This window comes from Dufourea novaeangliae, unplaced genomic scaffold (genome assembly GCF_001272555.1).
Source record: "Dufourea novaeangliae isolate 0120121106 unplaced genomic scaffold, ASM127255v1 scaffold8, whole genome shotgun sequence".
In the NCBI taxonomy this organism is placed as follows: Eukaryota; Metazoa; Arthropoda; class Insecta; order Hymenoptera; family Halictidae; genus Dufourea; species Dufourea novaeangliae.
Window position 1 is genome coordinate 2809213 of NW_015373923.1, and position 18636 is coordinate 2827848.

The 18636-nt window shown below is 42.8% G+C and overlaps 1 protein-coding gene across 4 annotated transcripts in view; it reads left to right on the plus strand.

The window, feature by feature from the left end:
• LOC107194968 (synaptosomal-associated protein 25) overlaps window positions 1-18636 on the plus strand; it is a 34418-nt gene that overhangs the window by 1286 nt on the left and 14496 nt on the right. The window contains exons 1-4 of one of the 4 annotated variants that reach the window (XM_015584689.1): window positions 41-237; window positions 5799-6021; window positions 6387-6428; window positions 13200-13248. In XM_015584689.1, coding sequence (XP_015440175.1) covers window positions 5917-6021; window positions 6387-6428; window positions 13200-13248 — 196 coding nt within the window. In that variant the 5' untranslated portion in view covers window positions 41-237; window positions 5799-5916. Of the gene's footprint in view, window positions 1-40; window positions 238-5798; window positions 6022-6386; window positions 6429-13199; window positions 13249-17137; window positions 17187-18636 lie in introns of those variants that run through there. The other 3 variants (XM_015584687.1, XM_015584688.1, XM_015584690.1) reach the window with 3 other exon arrangements.

Consider the following 18636-nt stretch of genomic DNA (forward strand, 5'->3'; position numbering starts at 1 on the left):
GCGACTGCTCGTTACTACTCGTTAGTCAGTAGCTGACAACCTATTCCTTCGGCTCGCAAGGAAAGTTGGTCTCGTCGAGTTCGCTGTTTCTCCACCGGTTTTCCTTTCCCATCGAAGTGTCAGAGTGATAGTTCTCGGGGTCGTTTCATTGTCATTCTTCGACATAAGGCGATCACGAGATCCGTGAGCAGCGAGAACGACCGACGAAAAGAATCGACTACATCGACGAATTACACGGTTAGTAATAATAGCTAGACCGGTGTCATCGCGTAGTCTTTCTAGTTTCTCTAGTGACGGAGCTTCGAGAGACGTGATCGTAACAGAAGTCTTGCATCGTTTTCCACGAATCGCAAGGACGTTCCGAATTCTTTAAAACGTCGATAATGACAGAATCCGTTACTCTGTTCTTTTGGGAACGAATGCTTGCGGAAGATGAGCACGTTCCGATAACGATTTCATCGGTATACGTGTACCTACCCCGTTGTGACAGCGTGAGTCGAATAGTTTCTCGCAAAGGATCTCAGGGTGTGTTTCTCGCGATGGAAACAGGACGTTCTTTGGAGGACAAGCTCGGTAGTGTGAAATTGCGCGTGACGTTTGTCTTCTTGTGCTCCCGGAGAGTCCGTGGTTCTGGACGGGGTGTGTATATTATATCCGAGAAGATCGGTGAAGTGTGCTATTATTCGACGAATGAAAAAAAAAAAAAAATAAGCAAGACGAAATCAGTGAAGGGTCGAGATGCGAAAATAACGTTTATGTCTCGATTACTGTGTCCCCCCTGTGTTCTCCCCCGGAAGATGACGTCGCGTGAACGTTTCTGGTTCGAACCGGCAACTTTATTTATTGATTTCTTAATGTCGGGGGACGTGTATGCGCCGCGCGGTCTAGTTTGTCGCGCGGGTATCCAGAGGTGAAAGTTTCCAAATAGAGGCGCCTTCAATGTACATAATCGGGCTGCGCCTTCGATCGCCTGGAATTTCAGGTCATCGACAGTGACACACACATACATACATTACATAGAAGTGCCTTCGACATGATTTTCTTCGGTGGCAGTAACAGCTGAGAGTCATTGATAACAGGGGAACGTCGTTGGTAGTCGCGGCGGAGCACGCGCGCAACAGAAGCCGCGAGCTTGGATGACGTCAGAATATTTGTATTTTTACTGTCTCTGGTTACCGATCGCGACGGGAAGATGTTGTACCACCGTCGCGCGTAATCACAATGACGTACACGCATGACTCATCGGATGCGGAAATGCACTAAAATATTGATTTTCTCACTTGTTCTATATTTATTTGCGGTCGGCTCTATTCGTTTAGAGTGCCCGCCGGAATGATCATTAGCGTAACTAGGTAGAAGGCAGGGTGGGCCTGGCTACCACAGAATATGGACTGGCCCCCCCGTCAAGGAGTTATGGAAATATATAAAAAAAAACATTCGTCAGTTGGTAAAATCTTATGTTATAAAAAATAAATACGTGGGCCGAAATGCAATACGCAATGCAACTAAGTATTTCAATTTTTATATTCTACTGAACTAATAATCCTTCAATATCAATTGAAAGGTAATCAATTAAATTACGTATAGATGCCTGATGGGCAGTGTTATGGGCGAAAGTCAGAGGACCTGCCCCCCCTCAGAAAAAAATTCTAGTTACGCCAATGGGAATGACTGGAAATGCTTGTGTTCCGTTATCACTAGAACTACCGACGATAAACGCATATTTGCTTCGATCGGTGGTTAAACGTGAAAAACTTTTGAAAATTTAGAAATTTACTAATTTCTTCACTTTCATATCGTAATAAAAGGTGCAAAAGATCAGAGAAAATGTATTGTCATAACATTTTAATCGTCATTGTAAGAGTGTATTGACTTGCTTGGTAGTTGTAGTGTTAAAATTATGTCGCGTAGCATTGTCTCTGTTTTACACAGAAAGGGAACGTGATTACGGGCCAGGTTAAATGTTACACGTGACTCGGCGTTCGAGCAGAGGGGGATCACGGGACTTCTGTAACCGGTGAAAAACGCGAAACGCTTGGCCCTAACGGTTTTAGGAATCGCGGTGTTATCTCACCGAGACTGTACTCCATATAGACTTCGACGGTTTTATCTTTTTCACGAGAATCTGTTCAGTACGATATCTATTACAGTTCGCCCGGGAAGCTAGGATCGGAGTTGCAACACGAGTCGTAATTAAAGGTAATCAGGAATGGAACAATTTTTCGAATCTGTCGATAATCAGAGGGTAACAGAGTGTGTGTGTGTGTGTGTGTGTGTGTGTGTGTGTGTCTTTCATGAATTCCTTATTTCGCGGATAGTAGGTCAACGAGACCCGTTGGAGTGGCCGTCGTTGGGTATACGTTGCTCCAAAGATTGTTGCCGTCAGTATACTGCACGGTATACAGGCTGTACGGCAAGAATCATTCGACGTGTATTCGCGTTGTACAGGTTCGAATGGATACTACCGAACATTTCGACGTACACTCTCGAGCAAACTCGGCTTCCACTAGGGTCAAAAAATTGGCGTAAGAGTAAAGGTAAAAATGGCTAAAATAAATGTTAAATCGAATGTTAATTCGATATATATTTAAATAATTCTCGATACCAAATAGCAGGAGGTCCTTCCCTACGTCACTTTTTCCCCTAGTGGAAGCCGAGTTTGCTCCTAAGTTTACCGATAACGTTTGCATGCGACACGATCGCGCACGGTACACTCCCGCTCATAAATATCAGGACACTTAGCCAAACATAGTAAATGTTACAACGTATTACGAAATAGTAGAAAGTCTGAAATAAATATTGTTCACGAAATATTTTACTGTGACGTAATAAACGTGGCCGTATAATATATATATATATATATATATAATTTTTACATATATATTTCTTCGTACAGATTAGGTGTCCTAATACTTATGAACTGTGGTGTATATCAGCATTGTTCCACGACGCATAGAAACCTTATCGGTAGTGTTGTCATAGACTGCTTTAACGGTTAAATATAAACAAAGGAATTGGGGTTCGATTCGAGAGAAAGTATTCGACGAAAGGTTGCACGGGGGAGGCTACGAAGACGATGTTGGGTACGATTTTCGTTTCGATATAATATTTCGGTCAGGGTGTATGTGTGGTAGTTATTGATTTCCCCTCGAATGCTCTGACGTTTGTCTTTTTTTTTCGTTTATCGAACACCGATATCTGTTTGTTTGCTGCGATCGAGAGAGGCGGGGGATGCCTATATACGCCCCCTGTCCTCTCCAGATCCGACAGCACTGGGTCGTCCGTGATCTTGGCGCGAGTTGCACCGTGACCAGGAGGAGCGTCAGACCCACACATACACATACGGTACCCCTTTCACCCTGGAAACCAGCCAACTTTGTCTCGAGGGCAAGGACAGGGCTCGTCGAATTGATCACACGCCATAACTCGTGGGGGATCCGTGACTACTGGCTGAACCAGTTTCGCGGCAGAGAACACGATTTAATTTTACCCTCCCCTCCCGTTCTTCGCGTAACGTCTGTTCCACCTCGACATCCAGGGAATCGTCCATCGACTGTTTCCCTTTAACACGGAATCCAAACAAGGGATCGATCGATTTCACGAACGTCCTTCGTTGCGTGTGTGATCGCCAGTGTCACGGCAGCGAGTCAGCTAATTACTCGTCTCTCGTGTGTGTTGTTGCTATGATTTACAAGGCTTTTTTCTTTCTTTTTCGATTACGTCTTTTCTTCCCACGGACCAGGTTTCCGTTACCCTTATTCAGAGACAGTGATTCGCGTGTTCGCGAATATAAATATATTTACGAGTGCCAATTAAGGGAGCTCTACACATTGTCTCGACACGTGAACCAGTGTCGTCTCGAGGCATTCGTGGAACGTCTATTCGTTGTGTTGCTTTTGGATGTAGGTATTCTTGTCTCTGACGACAGTAGAAATCTTCGAATCTGGTCCGTACGGTTGATGGATCGTTTATGCGAGGAAGGATTTATCGTTAACACGGATAACGGAATGAGAGGATGACGAATCAATGAACAAGTTCGGAAGACAATTTTAATATTCTGAGAATAGTTCGAGTTAAGTACAGTAAATTATCGATGAGTATTCGAAGGCTCCTCGGCACTGAGTCTTCATACGTCATTCCCACCACTGAGAGGTCCCTCTTGGAACCAGTCAAGCGTCTAGTGGTGGGGGTGACGTCTGAACACTCATTGTCGAGGAGCCTTCAAACACTCATCGGCAATTTACTGTATGTCCCTGTAGATATCGAATCAATCTGAAGCAGAGTTGGTTTATCCTACTGATTCAATTTCAATTTCATTCCAATTTTAGTGATCTTCCATGTCGAATTATCCCCACTCCGATAGCGATCCAGGATTCTGTAAGAGGGTTCGGATAATGGAGCCTGCAGCAATGTGATTTTCGTTTTACATATCGAATATAAAAGTTAATCGTGTAATGAACGTGTACGCCGAAGATACGGCGAAAGAACCACGCATGAGCAACGAGCGAGCATGTACGCGACTCTGGAGTGATCCCAGCTGATCGGTTCTCGTGGCGGTTGCCGAGGATCGAGAAGAAGTGGGCGATGGTGGGTGGTGTGGTTTGCAGAAAAGCTTTGAGAGAGGAGGAGGAGGATCATCGAGGCGAGGAGAAAGCGCAACAAGGACGATGTGTGACGGTGGTCGCGTGGTCGTGCGTCTGCGCGCGCGATTCGGTCGGTCGTTTGGTCGTTTGGTCGGTCGGTCGGTCGGTCGTCTGGTATTGATTTTCATGGGAATGCGGCTACACATGTATTATGTCTCTCTGGCTCCTAGCGCGTGCGACTTGTAACCGCGTGTATGAATGCATTCACGGAAAATGGACAGTGGTGACTCCACGAGTGCTCCACGAATGGCTCTAGGGGGTTGGCAAAAATCCTGACATGACATTTTGCAAGAGTTTTGGAATCGATCTGCTTTGGATCGTGTCCCCGAGACGGAAGAGAAGCATCGAGCAATTTCTCGGTATTTTGGAGTGAAACCCTTAAAGATGCTTCTAACAAATTTTTAACAATTCCACTACACAATTTCGTAAAGTATGAAAGGCCATTCAATTTTCATTGTAAGAATTTTTATGTATCTACTATAGTTTTCAAGATACAGGAAAATAGGAAGGTCCCTTTAAGGGGTGGTTTCATTTCGAAGACCAGAATATCACCATAAACGAAAGATTGCCCGATGCTTCTATCCGAGGTCCCTTATAAACCTGCGGAGTTCAAGAAAAATTGAACTTTTCGGGGTACCGAAATTCCCTTGTTAGAGTCTAGCCTCTCCCCATTTTCCGTCTTGTTAGATGCACCGTTTATTCGCTACACGTTTGCCCTGCTGAGTATTTGTTTTTCTTGGTCCAGCAGGCTGTGGTCGCGATAGCATTAAATTTTGTTGAACTCCTTATTGTCTTGTCCCTACGACCTTAATAACAGCACAGACGAGGTATAGGAGTAAACATTTCATCCGATGTATTTTCGCCGCCCACTTTCTGGGGTTATGTTACTCCATTCTCATTTTAGTGTCACTACCTACCACTCTCGATTATTGTCCCAAACCTGGGTCCGCGCCAGGACAATAATCTTATAGGGAGAAACGCTTGTGATTCTCATAAATTCGTTTTCTCGGCAATAAAAGCAATGCGTTTGACATATTCTATAGTCTTCCACCACCATTGGTAGGGATAACTTTTGGACAATAATCGAGAGGATTCCGTAGTAACGTTACTATCGAGCGAGAATCTTGACCCCGCCTCTATCCGTTGATGTTTCAGAAGCTTCGAGTACCTCGAGGAAGGAGCTGCTCGTTGGTAGACAGCGAAGTGTAAGGCGAGAAGAGGAAGAAGTTGACGGCAGAAGGCTACTCGCGTCAGGCAGCCAGCCGACAAGAAGATGCCCGCTCCGACTACACCATCGGGGGGAGCGGCGGAGGGTGGCGGCCCGCCCCGCACCGAATTGCAAGAATTACAGCTGAAGGCCGATCAAACTACCGATGAGGTGCGTTTACCATAGATCGACCATGGTGATTACACTGTTCAACGCGTAGAATACATCATAATCGTTAATAAATAATGAATCTGCAAACCGTTATATCCCAGCACAATTGTTTTCAAAACTTGACACGCTGGGAAAAATGGTTTGCAGATTCGTATACAGTTCATAAAGGTGTATCAGACGCGCCTATTAACACTAAACCTACCGAACCCTTCAGACAGGTAGGAATTAGTACGCCAAAACCGTGGTAGGTTTAGTATTAACTGTTATACGAGATAGAAAAAAGTTAAAATTTGTTGAACAGTGTTATTTATCCGAGAAATGGAATTTTTGTTCGATTCTTATGGTTTTCCTTTTTCGTTTTTCAGTCCCTGGAGAGTACGAGGCGGATGCTGGCACTATGCGAGGAGGTGAGTTCGTCTCTCGTCTCTATGAAAATACGTATATATATATATTCTCTCTCTTCTATTTACGCATTAACCTTCATCCTCGATCATCCTCGGTATACTAATCCTCGATCCTCGTTACTATATGGCAGCGATCTCTATTCCTCCCGGGGAGACGTTGCCGTTCTCCAGGATTTCTCTCGCAGAATAGCAATATATAGAGATATATATATATATGAAATTTGTCGCTCTGGTGAATCGTTGTTGTTGGCGTGCTATATATGTCGCGCGACAGGGGATATACGCCGTATAGAGGATGGTCTTGCCCCCCCCCCCCTCTCCCTCCGGTAAAGTCACGACACGGTGTGCAAATTTTATAGGATACGTCCTGCCCCCCAAAGTCCCACCCCCCATCGAGACCCCTCGAAGAGAAATAGTCACACAGGTGATAAACGGTAAATGGTGACGATACCGGGAATAACGGATCACTGATAATAAGGATATTATAGAAAGGAAAGCGCGCTGGAGAGAGGTGGGCAAAATACTATTTCTAGAGCGGCTAAAAGAGACGAACCAAAAAAAAAAAAAAAAAAAAAAAAAAAAAAAAAGGAAAAGAAACGAGTATAGACATAGGAACGAGAGAAACACCGGCGGTGTGCTGCGATATATGATCCGGGGAAACGGCGTGCGGTTTTTTCGTCGGGTGCGATCGAAAAAACTGGGGACGAAAAAGAGACTTTTCGAGAACGGATAAATACGGATAAAACACGTGTGTAACGAGGGAAAGTGAACGGAATCCGTACTGTGTTGTTGTTTATTTTTTTTCTTTTTTTTTTTTTCTTTCGGTGCGGTGTCGAGACAGATTTTTGAAATAGTATTTGACCCAGCTCCGGCGCCGGAAGCATCACCCTCGTTTATTCGTTCCCCACATGATATATATGTATAATAATCGGCGCGTGCTGCACGTCTCTGTGTGGTTTTGTGTATGGTATTATGTAACGATAGTTGGAACGGTGCATCGTTGTTCAACACGCAGATAATAGTGGTCATATACGGGACATCGTTTTTCGATTTACGACGCGAGTATACTCGAGACGAGAACAAAGAGAACGAGTAAAAAAGAACGTAGCAATTTGCTTTACGAAGAAGGGGGGGTGGGGGGGGGACGATATTAAAGCTATTATCGTTACGGGTGTGCCAAAGGAATAATGTTAATGTTCTCTGGAATAAATAAAAAGACTGTAAGACGACGCATCGACGACGGTTTCAAGACGGGCGAAATCCGTGGCACGAACGCGCACGGAGAATGATCGATGGATCGTTTTCGTGGCGCGGCTTCTTCGTTCCTCAAGGATGGAACGATTGTCGTTTCTCTGGCTCGTGGATACTATATCACAGAGGCAGATGCGAATGCGGTTCTTTCGAAAGGCATAAAAAACGACGAATAAGAGAAGAACATGTCGGCACGCGTGAGCGCGCGCGCGCGCGTTCGTGGCCACGTATCCGCGTGTTCTCTCTACGTTACTTTCAGTTTCGTGTTCTTCTTTTCACATGCATAATTACTCGTTTTGTATCTTCCGTTACCTTCGATACGTACACAGTAACGGACTAAGAAAGATTACCGTTATTTTTATTATTTTTTTAATGTTAACTTAAAACTTTAGTATTTGTTTAGCTTTATATAGTTTTTGTTCTGATCGAGAATAGCTGTATAAAACTGAGAATATTGAGGTTTTAAGGCGATGTTAAGCAAATAATGAAATTTAAAAAAATGAGGAAAATGGTAACTTTTTTGTTCGCTACTGTATATGTATATTCTATTCTCGACACATGTATGTACGTCTCTCTGTAAGTGTTTTTTGCGGAATCTCTGACTGTATGTACATCCAAGAAGTGTTCACTCTTTTCTCCTATTCAATTTGTTACTAATTGTCGAAGGAGCGAACGCAATCCACGCCGCTAACCAAGCTTTCAATGTTTGAACTTCGCGTTTACGATCATTCGGACCAGAGTTGGGCAGAATTTTACTCGAATAATACACAGTGAAAAAATGGGATTAATAATTGTTTAAATAACGAGATTATATCTTTTTTTATCCTTTATTCGCTGGTCGAAATTCTTTACCTAGATTATGAATTTTCTCTAGTGTACACTGTGCCAGAGTCAAATGTCTACAGTTGTGACGATTCATTCGACAGTCGAGAGATCCGTGTCTTACTATTTGATAACGATGATTCCGTGTTGGAACAATAAAAAATTCAAAATACAAGATTCTTGTGCTGACCAAAAAAAAAGCATCGACTAAATTATTGTCGTTTGCTGACGAATCTCGAAAGAAACAGAAAACACGATAGTGGTTAGAAGGGTGCATTGCGTCGCTCCGTTCCCGTTTCTTTCGCTACTTGTATCTCTGTGGCTGCACCAATTAGCACACGTAATATCCGCATATCGAGCATCGGAGACGTCAACAACTACTATCTTTCAGTGGTGACATCTCTTTGACCTCTGGAACGTAAAAAAAGAAACGCGTAAAATCGCGTAAAAACCACCGAAAAAAGTACTCCGTTCATTTCGGTCAGTCGATTGTAAATGCAAGACTGAACGAACAAACGAACGAACCTGGACGTTGTGACAATTATATATTGTTACATAATTATATATATATATCCATATTAAATATGCTCTTAATGCTGCCAGTGGTGGAGGATATTTCTTTTTTCAGCAAAACAGTGAATCCCAGCACCGACTGGGTCGTTTGCGGAAAGGACGCTACGGAAAATGCGAGAACGCTCTTGACGCGATAAGACTTTTTTAAGGGAAAGAAGGAAGGATCGATGGTTCTCGGTATTACCCCACCATTTTGTCGATTGTCTCGTGGAGGACCGCGCGGTGAAAAACTTTACGAATACCAGAGGTTTATCTCGTTATCCGTTTGCCCGTTCCATTTTTCCCGCGCTTTACATTCTTCCCCGAATAGATCTGTAATACTCGAGTCGCGCGTTCCGAACCCAATCGACAAAAAAAACGAGAGAATCCGTATTATTTGTTCGAATTACCACGTGGGGAGGGGATTCGTCGAAAGAATTAACCCATCGTCAACGGTCCTCTGTCAATTACTTCCACCGTTCCTCTTCCCCCTCGCTCTCGCCCCCTACATTTCCCTGTGTCGCGATTCGTGCGTTTTCTGCTCGTGTTCGGTTTCACGGCTAAAGAAAAAGCTTCTGAGTGAACGGTTATACGATTTCACTTCTCTATAATTCGTCCAGACCAGGTAAAAACGAAGCAACGAGCGGTCCACGGATCGAAAAATCGTTCCTCGACCGCGTGTATCGAGAGAACAAACGGAAAAGTGTTCGCGTCCACGCGCAGCATCGATGGCGCAGCCCCAAACTATATAATAGACATATATTTGTCACTGCAATCAGTGTGTTTTAATATTGCCTCTACGTATTTTATCCGTGTTGACTGGCTGAACCGGGCATACACCCTCGATATTATATACATATATATATTGTCCGTGTCGCTAAATGCGTTTGTGTATTATATACGTGTTTTCCACGTGTGCGGTGTGTGCTTCACTCAATGGTACAGTACACACGAATCGGCCGCTGAATCGCCTGTGCCTGCTACTGAACTTCTCCCAACGGATGATATATCTGTTGCATAATTTGTACTCATGGCTTTGTCGCGTGGTTTTGAAATTTGAGCTTGTTTAAAAATAAAAGTATCATCTATATTTTTTCTTTGGAAGAAGTTCGCCGCCTATACTCGCTCGCAGAGTTCGCAAGGCAAAGCTCAAATCACCGATCGGTTTAGATACCCCGTTCACATTTTGGGGCGTGTTCAATTCGACTTTGCATTCGTATTTCGCGGGAATATATACATAGATACAATTGGCCGATGAATAATGTAGTATTACCGATATTATTTGCTCGCGAACTTTGCCCGCCTGTGCCTGCTTTGGCTGCCTGGCTGCCTGTGTGTGTTTGCCTGTTCTCCGCGAGGAACAATTCTTCGTCGTCCACTCTTCTCCTTTCCCGACGCATCGTGCTCTCTCACCTTTTCGCCTCAGAATCATCTGTATCTCTCTTTCTCTCTGTGCACAAAACATTCAACCGCCACTCTCACAGAAACACACGGATTCTCCTGTCTCGAAAGAGGAGCAAGCTCTCGCTCGAATTCTGCCTGAGGTTTCGTCTCGATATCGAAGTTGTGGAACTGATCATACTGGATGCTTGCACGCACGGAAACGTGCTGCAATCGTTACTCGTGAATGCATCGTATATATATATATATACCCTGCAACATCATCCTTTGTTTTTTTATTTGTTTTTCTTCTTTTTTTTTTTTTTTGAGCTTTCATCGTTAAGGAACCATACGGGTGTATACATACCAAAGTCACGTCACATCGTGTGCACGTATTACACGATTACTCTCTTTCTCTCGGTGCACGATATATTCGGCCGAGAATTTTCCTAATGTTGTCGTTGTGCCTTTTAAACCCCCACCTGAAACACATTCCATTGCACATATCTCTGAACTCCGAAAATTATTTCGAACCGTGAACGAGGAAAGGATGCTACGTGGAAAATGATAAGGTTTTAATTAATAAAACAAAAATGCTAATTAATAGTTGACCGTGTATATATTTCAATTATAGTATACTCTTGTATAATAGCCACGTTTCAAAAGGCTCGGTCGATTGAATTTCCCACAAATAAATTCGCGAAGGTACGCTCCTTTTCAGAACGTTACGCTGGTCTGCCCTCTTGACTCGTAGGACCGACTCAGTGCCTTTTGTCTCTGTCTTCTCTACATCGAATCGTCTACTCTCTTTCCAGCTACAGTATTTTTTGTTCCCTTCAAACTTCGTTTGAATTACACTCATTTTATCACACAAGAAACAGAATTTTTAATTGGAAGCCGGGTACATATAGTAGCTTCGAAAAAAATAAAAATAAAAAATAAAAAGACGAGTATCGTTTGTCGAGACGACGATTACGAGATCGCGCATTTCAACTCTGCTGTATTCACGTAGTCGAAAAAGCTCTGGGCACCTTTTCTCCGGGCTCCTCATTCGTTCATTCGCCGTTTCGTCGTCATATGCTCCCCCTCTCCGCCGTTCCTCCCCTCCACTTTCGGTGTGCGTGTGTTTCTCGCAATTTATTTCGGCGTTTCCCGTTTTTGAGTCGCGAGATTCCTTTTCGTTCAACTTGAAGAACTTCTATGACGAATTTCAGCATATCTGCGCTCGTGAAATCGAGTATTCCTTTTTTCATTCTTGCGACTCAAAACGATCCGGTAAACGTTTCGTTTAATTTTTTTATTTTCTTCCTTTAATTTCCGTTTGGTCATGCGCGTGTTATTCGATTTACGTTACCTCTGTCTACCGACGAAAAAAAAAAAAAAAAGAAAAAACAGTGTGTGCAGGTGCCTTAAAACGTATCCGTTCTGTGTTCTGCTGCGATACTTCTCTTACCGTACACCACGTTACAGAGTAGAGCTTCCTTGTCGATCTTGGATATTCAAACACAACCAAGTCTATCTCTCTCTCTTTCTTTCAAGTAGTTGCTCAACTACTCTATCTATTCTGTTTCTGCATATATCTTTTTTTTTTTAATTCTGTCTTTCTTCTCTCTTTCTCCGCCTCGAGCTGTACCGTCTTCGTGAACGATTCTTCCCTTTTTCTCGCTCGCGACGAAGAACGGAGGACCGGTGTGTTGTCTCTCGGAAACCGGAAATAGACGAAGCTCGAGGCTCTCTTTTCCCAAATGAAGAAAGCAATAACCTAAAGAATGGTTTCTTTTTTTTTTTCATTTTTTTTTCCTGTGAACTGGTCACGCGCTAGCGAAACAGAACAACATCGACAACAACAATAACAAAAAAAAAATATATATATATATGAGTACGTACCAAAAATACATGTAGAAACTCAGCGATACGGAAACAGTGTCGATTAGTCAAAATGGAAGATCATAGATACATAAATGTAACTAAAATAATAATAATATTGATAATAATATTGATAATCGTAATAATAAAATAATAACCTACAACAACGGCGACGACAGTCACAACGCAACAGGAACAACAACAACTATAACAACAACAACAACAACTACAACATCGTCATGATCGATAACAACATCAAGAACAACAACAGCAACAACAAGCGACAAGTCTAGATATATATATACATACATATATGTATATTTACAGATCGAGAAACATCAATATACAACGTGACTCTAGCAATCGTCAATTCGTGAACAAAAAAAAAAAAAACAAAAAAACAAACAAAAAAAAAACGTTTTCCGTTGTTTGTCCGCCTAAGTATGCGCCCACCTGTCTCTCTATGCATCATCACACAAGCCGGATATATTATAGCCAATTGCCATTCCGTCTCTGCGTATGTTAAACGCGATATATGTATAGATCTCGCAATCAAAACAAACAGCAACAACAACAACAACAAAAATAAAACGTCTAGATCCGCATCGAGAACAAAGAAAACGATCCGAACATATACGACCAAAAAAAAAAAAAAACGCGAAAACGTAAATGAACCGAAAAATAATAATAGAGAAACCCTCGAAACTTCGAGTTTTGGCCCACTTCTCTCCACCAACTTCTCTCCGCACACCCTCTGTCTCTACCTAACCGTAATACTTATATACTATTATACTAGTATACCTCTAATATTACTATACTATATACTAACTACTTAAAAAAAAAAAAACAACTCTCTAACACTGGTGGTGGTTGTCTGTGTTGTGCTGCCTCTGTCTGTCGTAGAGCAAGGAGGCTGGCATCCGTACTCTGGTCGCGCTCGATGACCAGGGAGGTGAGTGAATCGCTTTTTAGCCATATAAGTAAACAAAACAGAACAAACAACAACAAGAAGGAACCACACCCTGCCTTTACCTTCTCTCAATCTCATCCTTCTCCATATATATATATACACACACATATACACGTACAGTGTGGACTGTGTCGTGCTTACACCCACCACCCCAACAAAGCACCCTGATCCAGATCGACTCTTCTTCCTCGGTCCATCCATCGATCGATCAGCGATTCTGCGATCGTTCGCCAACGAGATCCACTCCCACAAGTTTAGATCTCCCGCCGTCCGCCACGACACTCCCCCCAAAGTATTCTTCCGACTCCGAGGCAAATCGATAAGCTGCTTAACCACGGTTGAATATCTTGACGAACGCTCGCGACCTCCTGACCTCGTTTCGCGAACTGGGGAATCCTTTTTACTCGCGTTGGATCCCCGCATCCGTTTCGGTTCCCCGTCCCGTCGCCGGAAATGGCTCACCTCTTGCTATATTGCCGACCCGAGGGGAAATCGCGAGCCCTCCCCCCCAATCGATTCACTCGGTCATGATGAAGTGCCGTTTTGCTTCGAACTGTTGTTCCTTTTCCCTTTTCCCTTCGTCGAAGCGGCTCGATTCTTTATTATTTATAAGAAAAATGAAGGACGTGAACATTTTTGTTATTTTTCTCCTTTATCGGACATTTATTCGTCGATTTAATTCGGTTTTCCTGGAAAAAAAAAGAACTATGTCGACCGTTGGAACTTCCACGATACTGGAATATCCTATACGCAACTCCCTGCTCGATGATACGAACTATGTAGGTATTATTCGCTCGAACTGATACGTCGCGATGGGTTTGCTTCACCGGTCTAGACGTCCGAACGAAAATGGCGCCGGTGTCCGCGGTGAACAAAGGAAGAAGCGACAGCCAACTACCACTGTACAGTCTCCTACTTATACAAATACTACTACTACTATTTACTTGTACTATTACTAATACTACTACCGTTGCTAACGACTCTTTTAGCCGTGATCACTACGCACACTTGTTCGTAACGTTGCTACAGTCCGTGGCTGGTTGCAAAAGTCCCCGAATTGGGGGGAACATAGGTCCTGTTCAATTCGTCCGAATTTTTTCGTGTCACGAAAGAATTGTACAGACTCCTCTCAATTATTGTCCGGTTTGTTCTACACGATTATTGTCCAGGCGTCTTTGTTGCTAAAGCTCGGGCTTCGGGCAACAAACGAATCTACGAAGGTCTGAAGCATTTCTTCTTATAAGATTATTGTCCCAGCGTGGATCAGAATTCGGGACAATAATCGAGACGAGTCTGTAAGAACTTGACACAGGACCGTTTTACACCACCTCCCCGCGCGACTTTTGCATCAGAGTCCATGGGGAACGACACTGCCACTCTACTAACCACGACAAAGACTACTTACTTACCAAAATAGCCAGCTACTATTGCCGGTGCTGCTATCGCTGCTGCCTACTTGCCAGTACATACACGAACACGAGAGATATATCCGAAATGCGCTGTAGTCGAATCGTTGTGTAACAGTGTTGTGATTCGGTACGCGGATCGATTTGACTCGTTCAACTGCCTGTTTTGTTTCTTCGTTCCTTTGTGCACCTTTTCTACACTTTTCTACCCTTTCCCTGTTTCTCTGTTTCTCTCTCTCTCTCTCTCTCTCTCTCTCTCTCTCTCTTCTGTATCTCCCCTTCCACCCTATTATACATATATGTGTGTCTTGCTAACGACCCATCTCTACTCCGTGTACATTTTATTCTCTGTCCAAGTTTCACTGGTCTTTTCTTCACGTCTCTTTTTAACATCTCGATACTGTCACTGTCAAACATACCAGCAATCCAAGTACTCGAACCGTATAGTAGAAACACGTATACTCGTGTGTGTATATAGTACGTATACCATATGTATGCCTATCCTCGATTAGACGGATACGTGATTGTGTTTCGTCGGTAATCTCTTACTTTTCCTTACTTGTCTCACGGACACGACACGTTCTCCTCCTGTATTGTGTACAACAAACAGTGTTAATCTCCTTCTCATTTCTCCATTTATCTAGTAGTCGAACACGAAGCTTCTTTAGCTGTGTCGCTTTCAGTCAACGTGTAATCATTACGTATCTAATCGTGTATACCAGTATACATATACTATGTATATATATGTATATAGTTAATGTTCAAACACGTGTATTTATCCATATTATGTGTATATATGTATACAGTATATACAAATCTTCGATTAGCGTCTTCCTTTTATTTTTCCCGCAAAAAGAAGCCCATATATGAAAGTACCTACTGACCGTAAACACGTCTTAGCAGTTAGGTATCACTGTAATTTGTAACGTGTGCAGGGTGGTCCATTCTTAATTTATAAACGTCAAAATCCGTTTCAGTTTGTTTATAAATTAACACTGTTCTCACCCTGGTCAGCTGTATATACGTTATACATTTGTATATACACGCGTTCACTATTTTCTATTTTTCACCCTTCCTCCCTATCGAACGTAGTTTTTTGTCGACCGTCGTCTTACCAAGTAGATATTGTTAATTGGTCTTCGCTTTTAGTGATCTGCGAGTCTACAAGTATACCGATAGTAATGCGATCTTGGTTGATTCGACTTGAGTCAGAATGTGTAGTGGGTTCCGATGTGCTTGTCGCTGATCGACCGAGATGCAAAAACAAGGATGAGAAAAAAAGAGTGCGGCAGGACTCGAGAAAAAGGGTTCGCCGTTCATTCGATCGATTCGATTCCGTTCAATTCCGTTCAATTCCGTTCGGTTCGGTTCGACTCCATTCGGTGCGGTTCGAATCCGTTCGGTTCTGTTCGACTCCGTTCGGTTCTGTTCGACTCCGTTCGGTTCGGTTCGACTCCGTTCGGTTCGGTTCGACTCCGTTCGGTTCGGTTCGACTCCGTTCGGTTCGGTTCGACTCCGTTCGGTTCGGTTCGACTCCGTTCGGTTCGGTTCGACTCCGTTCGGTTCGGTTCGACTCCGTTCGGTTCGGTCCGTTTTCCTCCGGTCAGTCCAACGATCCGCTGTCTCCGACCGATTCGATCGCAACAAATTGCGTTCTGTTCCATACTTCAAGGCTGCGAGAGCGTATAAATATATCCGTCGGTTATTGCTTTGCGATCTACATAATCTGTCCTTAGCCGTGTGAAGCGCATGGTGTCAAGCGGACGTTCACGTCGATGTCGTTACCCGTCTACGAAGAGAATCATAACATGTGAATCACCCTTAGCTAAACTAATCACGATTCGGTTTATTTCGCATCTAGTCTACGATCACATTGTCCGTTCTTTTTCGTCCGCGCCATATTTCTCCTTTATCTGTTCACCGTTACCATTCTATTTTCATATGTTCTTTTTTCTGTCTGTTTTCGATTCCATTCAAATACATCACCGTTCAAGGTGTTCGTCCGGGGGGGGGGGGCTGTTTGAAAAATTGAAAAAAGTAACTTAACTGAGGATCCGTCCAAGGATCTTGCGTTCACGGATCTACACCTTGGGCACTACGATCGTTTTTTCTTTTTCTAGATGAATATTATGGAGTTTTTTGTTTGATTAGAACCCGGCACACGTTTTGTCACACGACTCGGACCGCCACTTTTTTTTTTCTCTTCTCTCGAATATCGATAGCGCAATGTTGGTACATAATTGCAAAATTGTTGCCGCGAACAAAAATCCTCGCGTGCACCCCTTCCCACATTATTTTCTCTGTTTTCGGAACCCCCGAAATGTCCGTGAATATTCTCCTGTGGCAAGGCGTGCGCAACGGGGGGTCTGCTTGTTTGTCTCTGACTTAATTTCGCAGTTTGTCACGCGCATCACTGAACGATCTTTCGTTTCCGTTAACGTGTGGGCCCTTCGACCCTGTCGTAGAGCGAGGATGTCGCAGCGAACACTCTGACGATGTTAGACCATCAAGGCGGTAAGCAGTTCCCTCAAGCAATAAAAACAAAACAGCGATTAAAGTAACAGATCAGATATAATAATCATAATAATAATAATAATAATAATAATAACATATATGTATATAAATTCTCTTCTCGACCGAACGAGTAGAGAACGTGTGCGAAAACAGAAAAGCGAACCAACCAACAAAAAAAAAAAATAACGAGCATAGAAGCAAAGTACAACGAGACTTAAAGTGACGAGAAAGGAAAGGAAACGCCGGGACCTGGGAGAAACAATGAAAACGAACAACGTACGGGCGCCCCCGAATGAATTCGCGCGTTTTATTTTCTGTTCTATTTTCTTTTCTTTTCTGTTCTGTTTTTTTTTTTTCGGTTCGATGGATATTGCACGCTGTTTTACCTTGCTTTTGTCGCGACACTCGGTTCAAGGTAGACGTCCATTTTGTACACTTTTTGCGATCGACGGGACTGAACCCCAGTTATCAGGACACACGCACACTTCGACACACGTAATTACATTTAGTTTTTCCACGAAATCGTGAGAAATATTATTGTAGGGTGGATGTACCAGTGAATGAACATTATATATAAACCGAGCAAATCAAGTTATTAAAGTAAACAAATTATTAAATATTGATTTTCTTTTCAATTCCTTGTTTTGTATTCAAACAATGTTCGCGTCATTGGTTAGAAATTACAGAATATTGTTCATTGTCTGGTGAAATCAGTATGTTCTCTTTTTAATTCAATTAATTATATTCTTTCAATTTTTCGAATTGAAATCTGTCCGTTACAAAGCGCTACAGCTATTAAAAAATCTGATTTTCATGTGCCAAACAATATTAATATTATTATCATTTAAAATTCGACTTTAATAGTTACAAAATCTCTTAACTGTTCATTCATTGGTGCGTTCACCCTATTTTAGGTTTTGTCGCGAAACATATCGGATTAAAGTATCTTCCTAACAAGAAAATTCTTTTCGTTTCATTTTATTCTGTTTCGATAACAGGGAGACGATCCTCCGATGACAATGACTGCGACGACAAACGACGCGATTACCAAACACCAGGGACAAACATATTATTACGCGTGATTCACCGTTTGTTCCGCGGAGACTCGTGTACGCCCACCCCCGTGTTTATTTCTGATTCTTGATCTCTTTTTCTGTCCTATAGCTAAAACAACTTTCTAATTCTGTATCTTACAGCGCCACGGCACCTCTGAGTGTTTACACTGGATATATATATAAAAAAAAAAAAAAAAAAAAAAAAAAAAAAACAAAAGAATAACGAAGCGTATCTTCTCTTTCTTTTAATCTGCTTCTGCCTGTATTTGCTCCTATTTTAACATCAGACTTCTTCGCATCATCGTGTCACCCGTCACTAAATTCGAACTCGGCTCATCCGATTAAATCCAACATCGTACTACCCCATTATCATCCGTCCGTGTTCATCCCTTCAT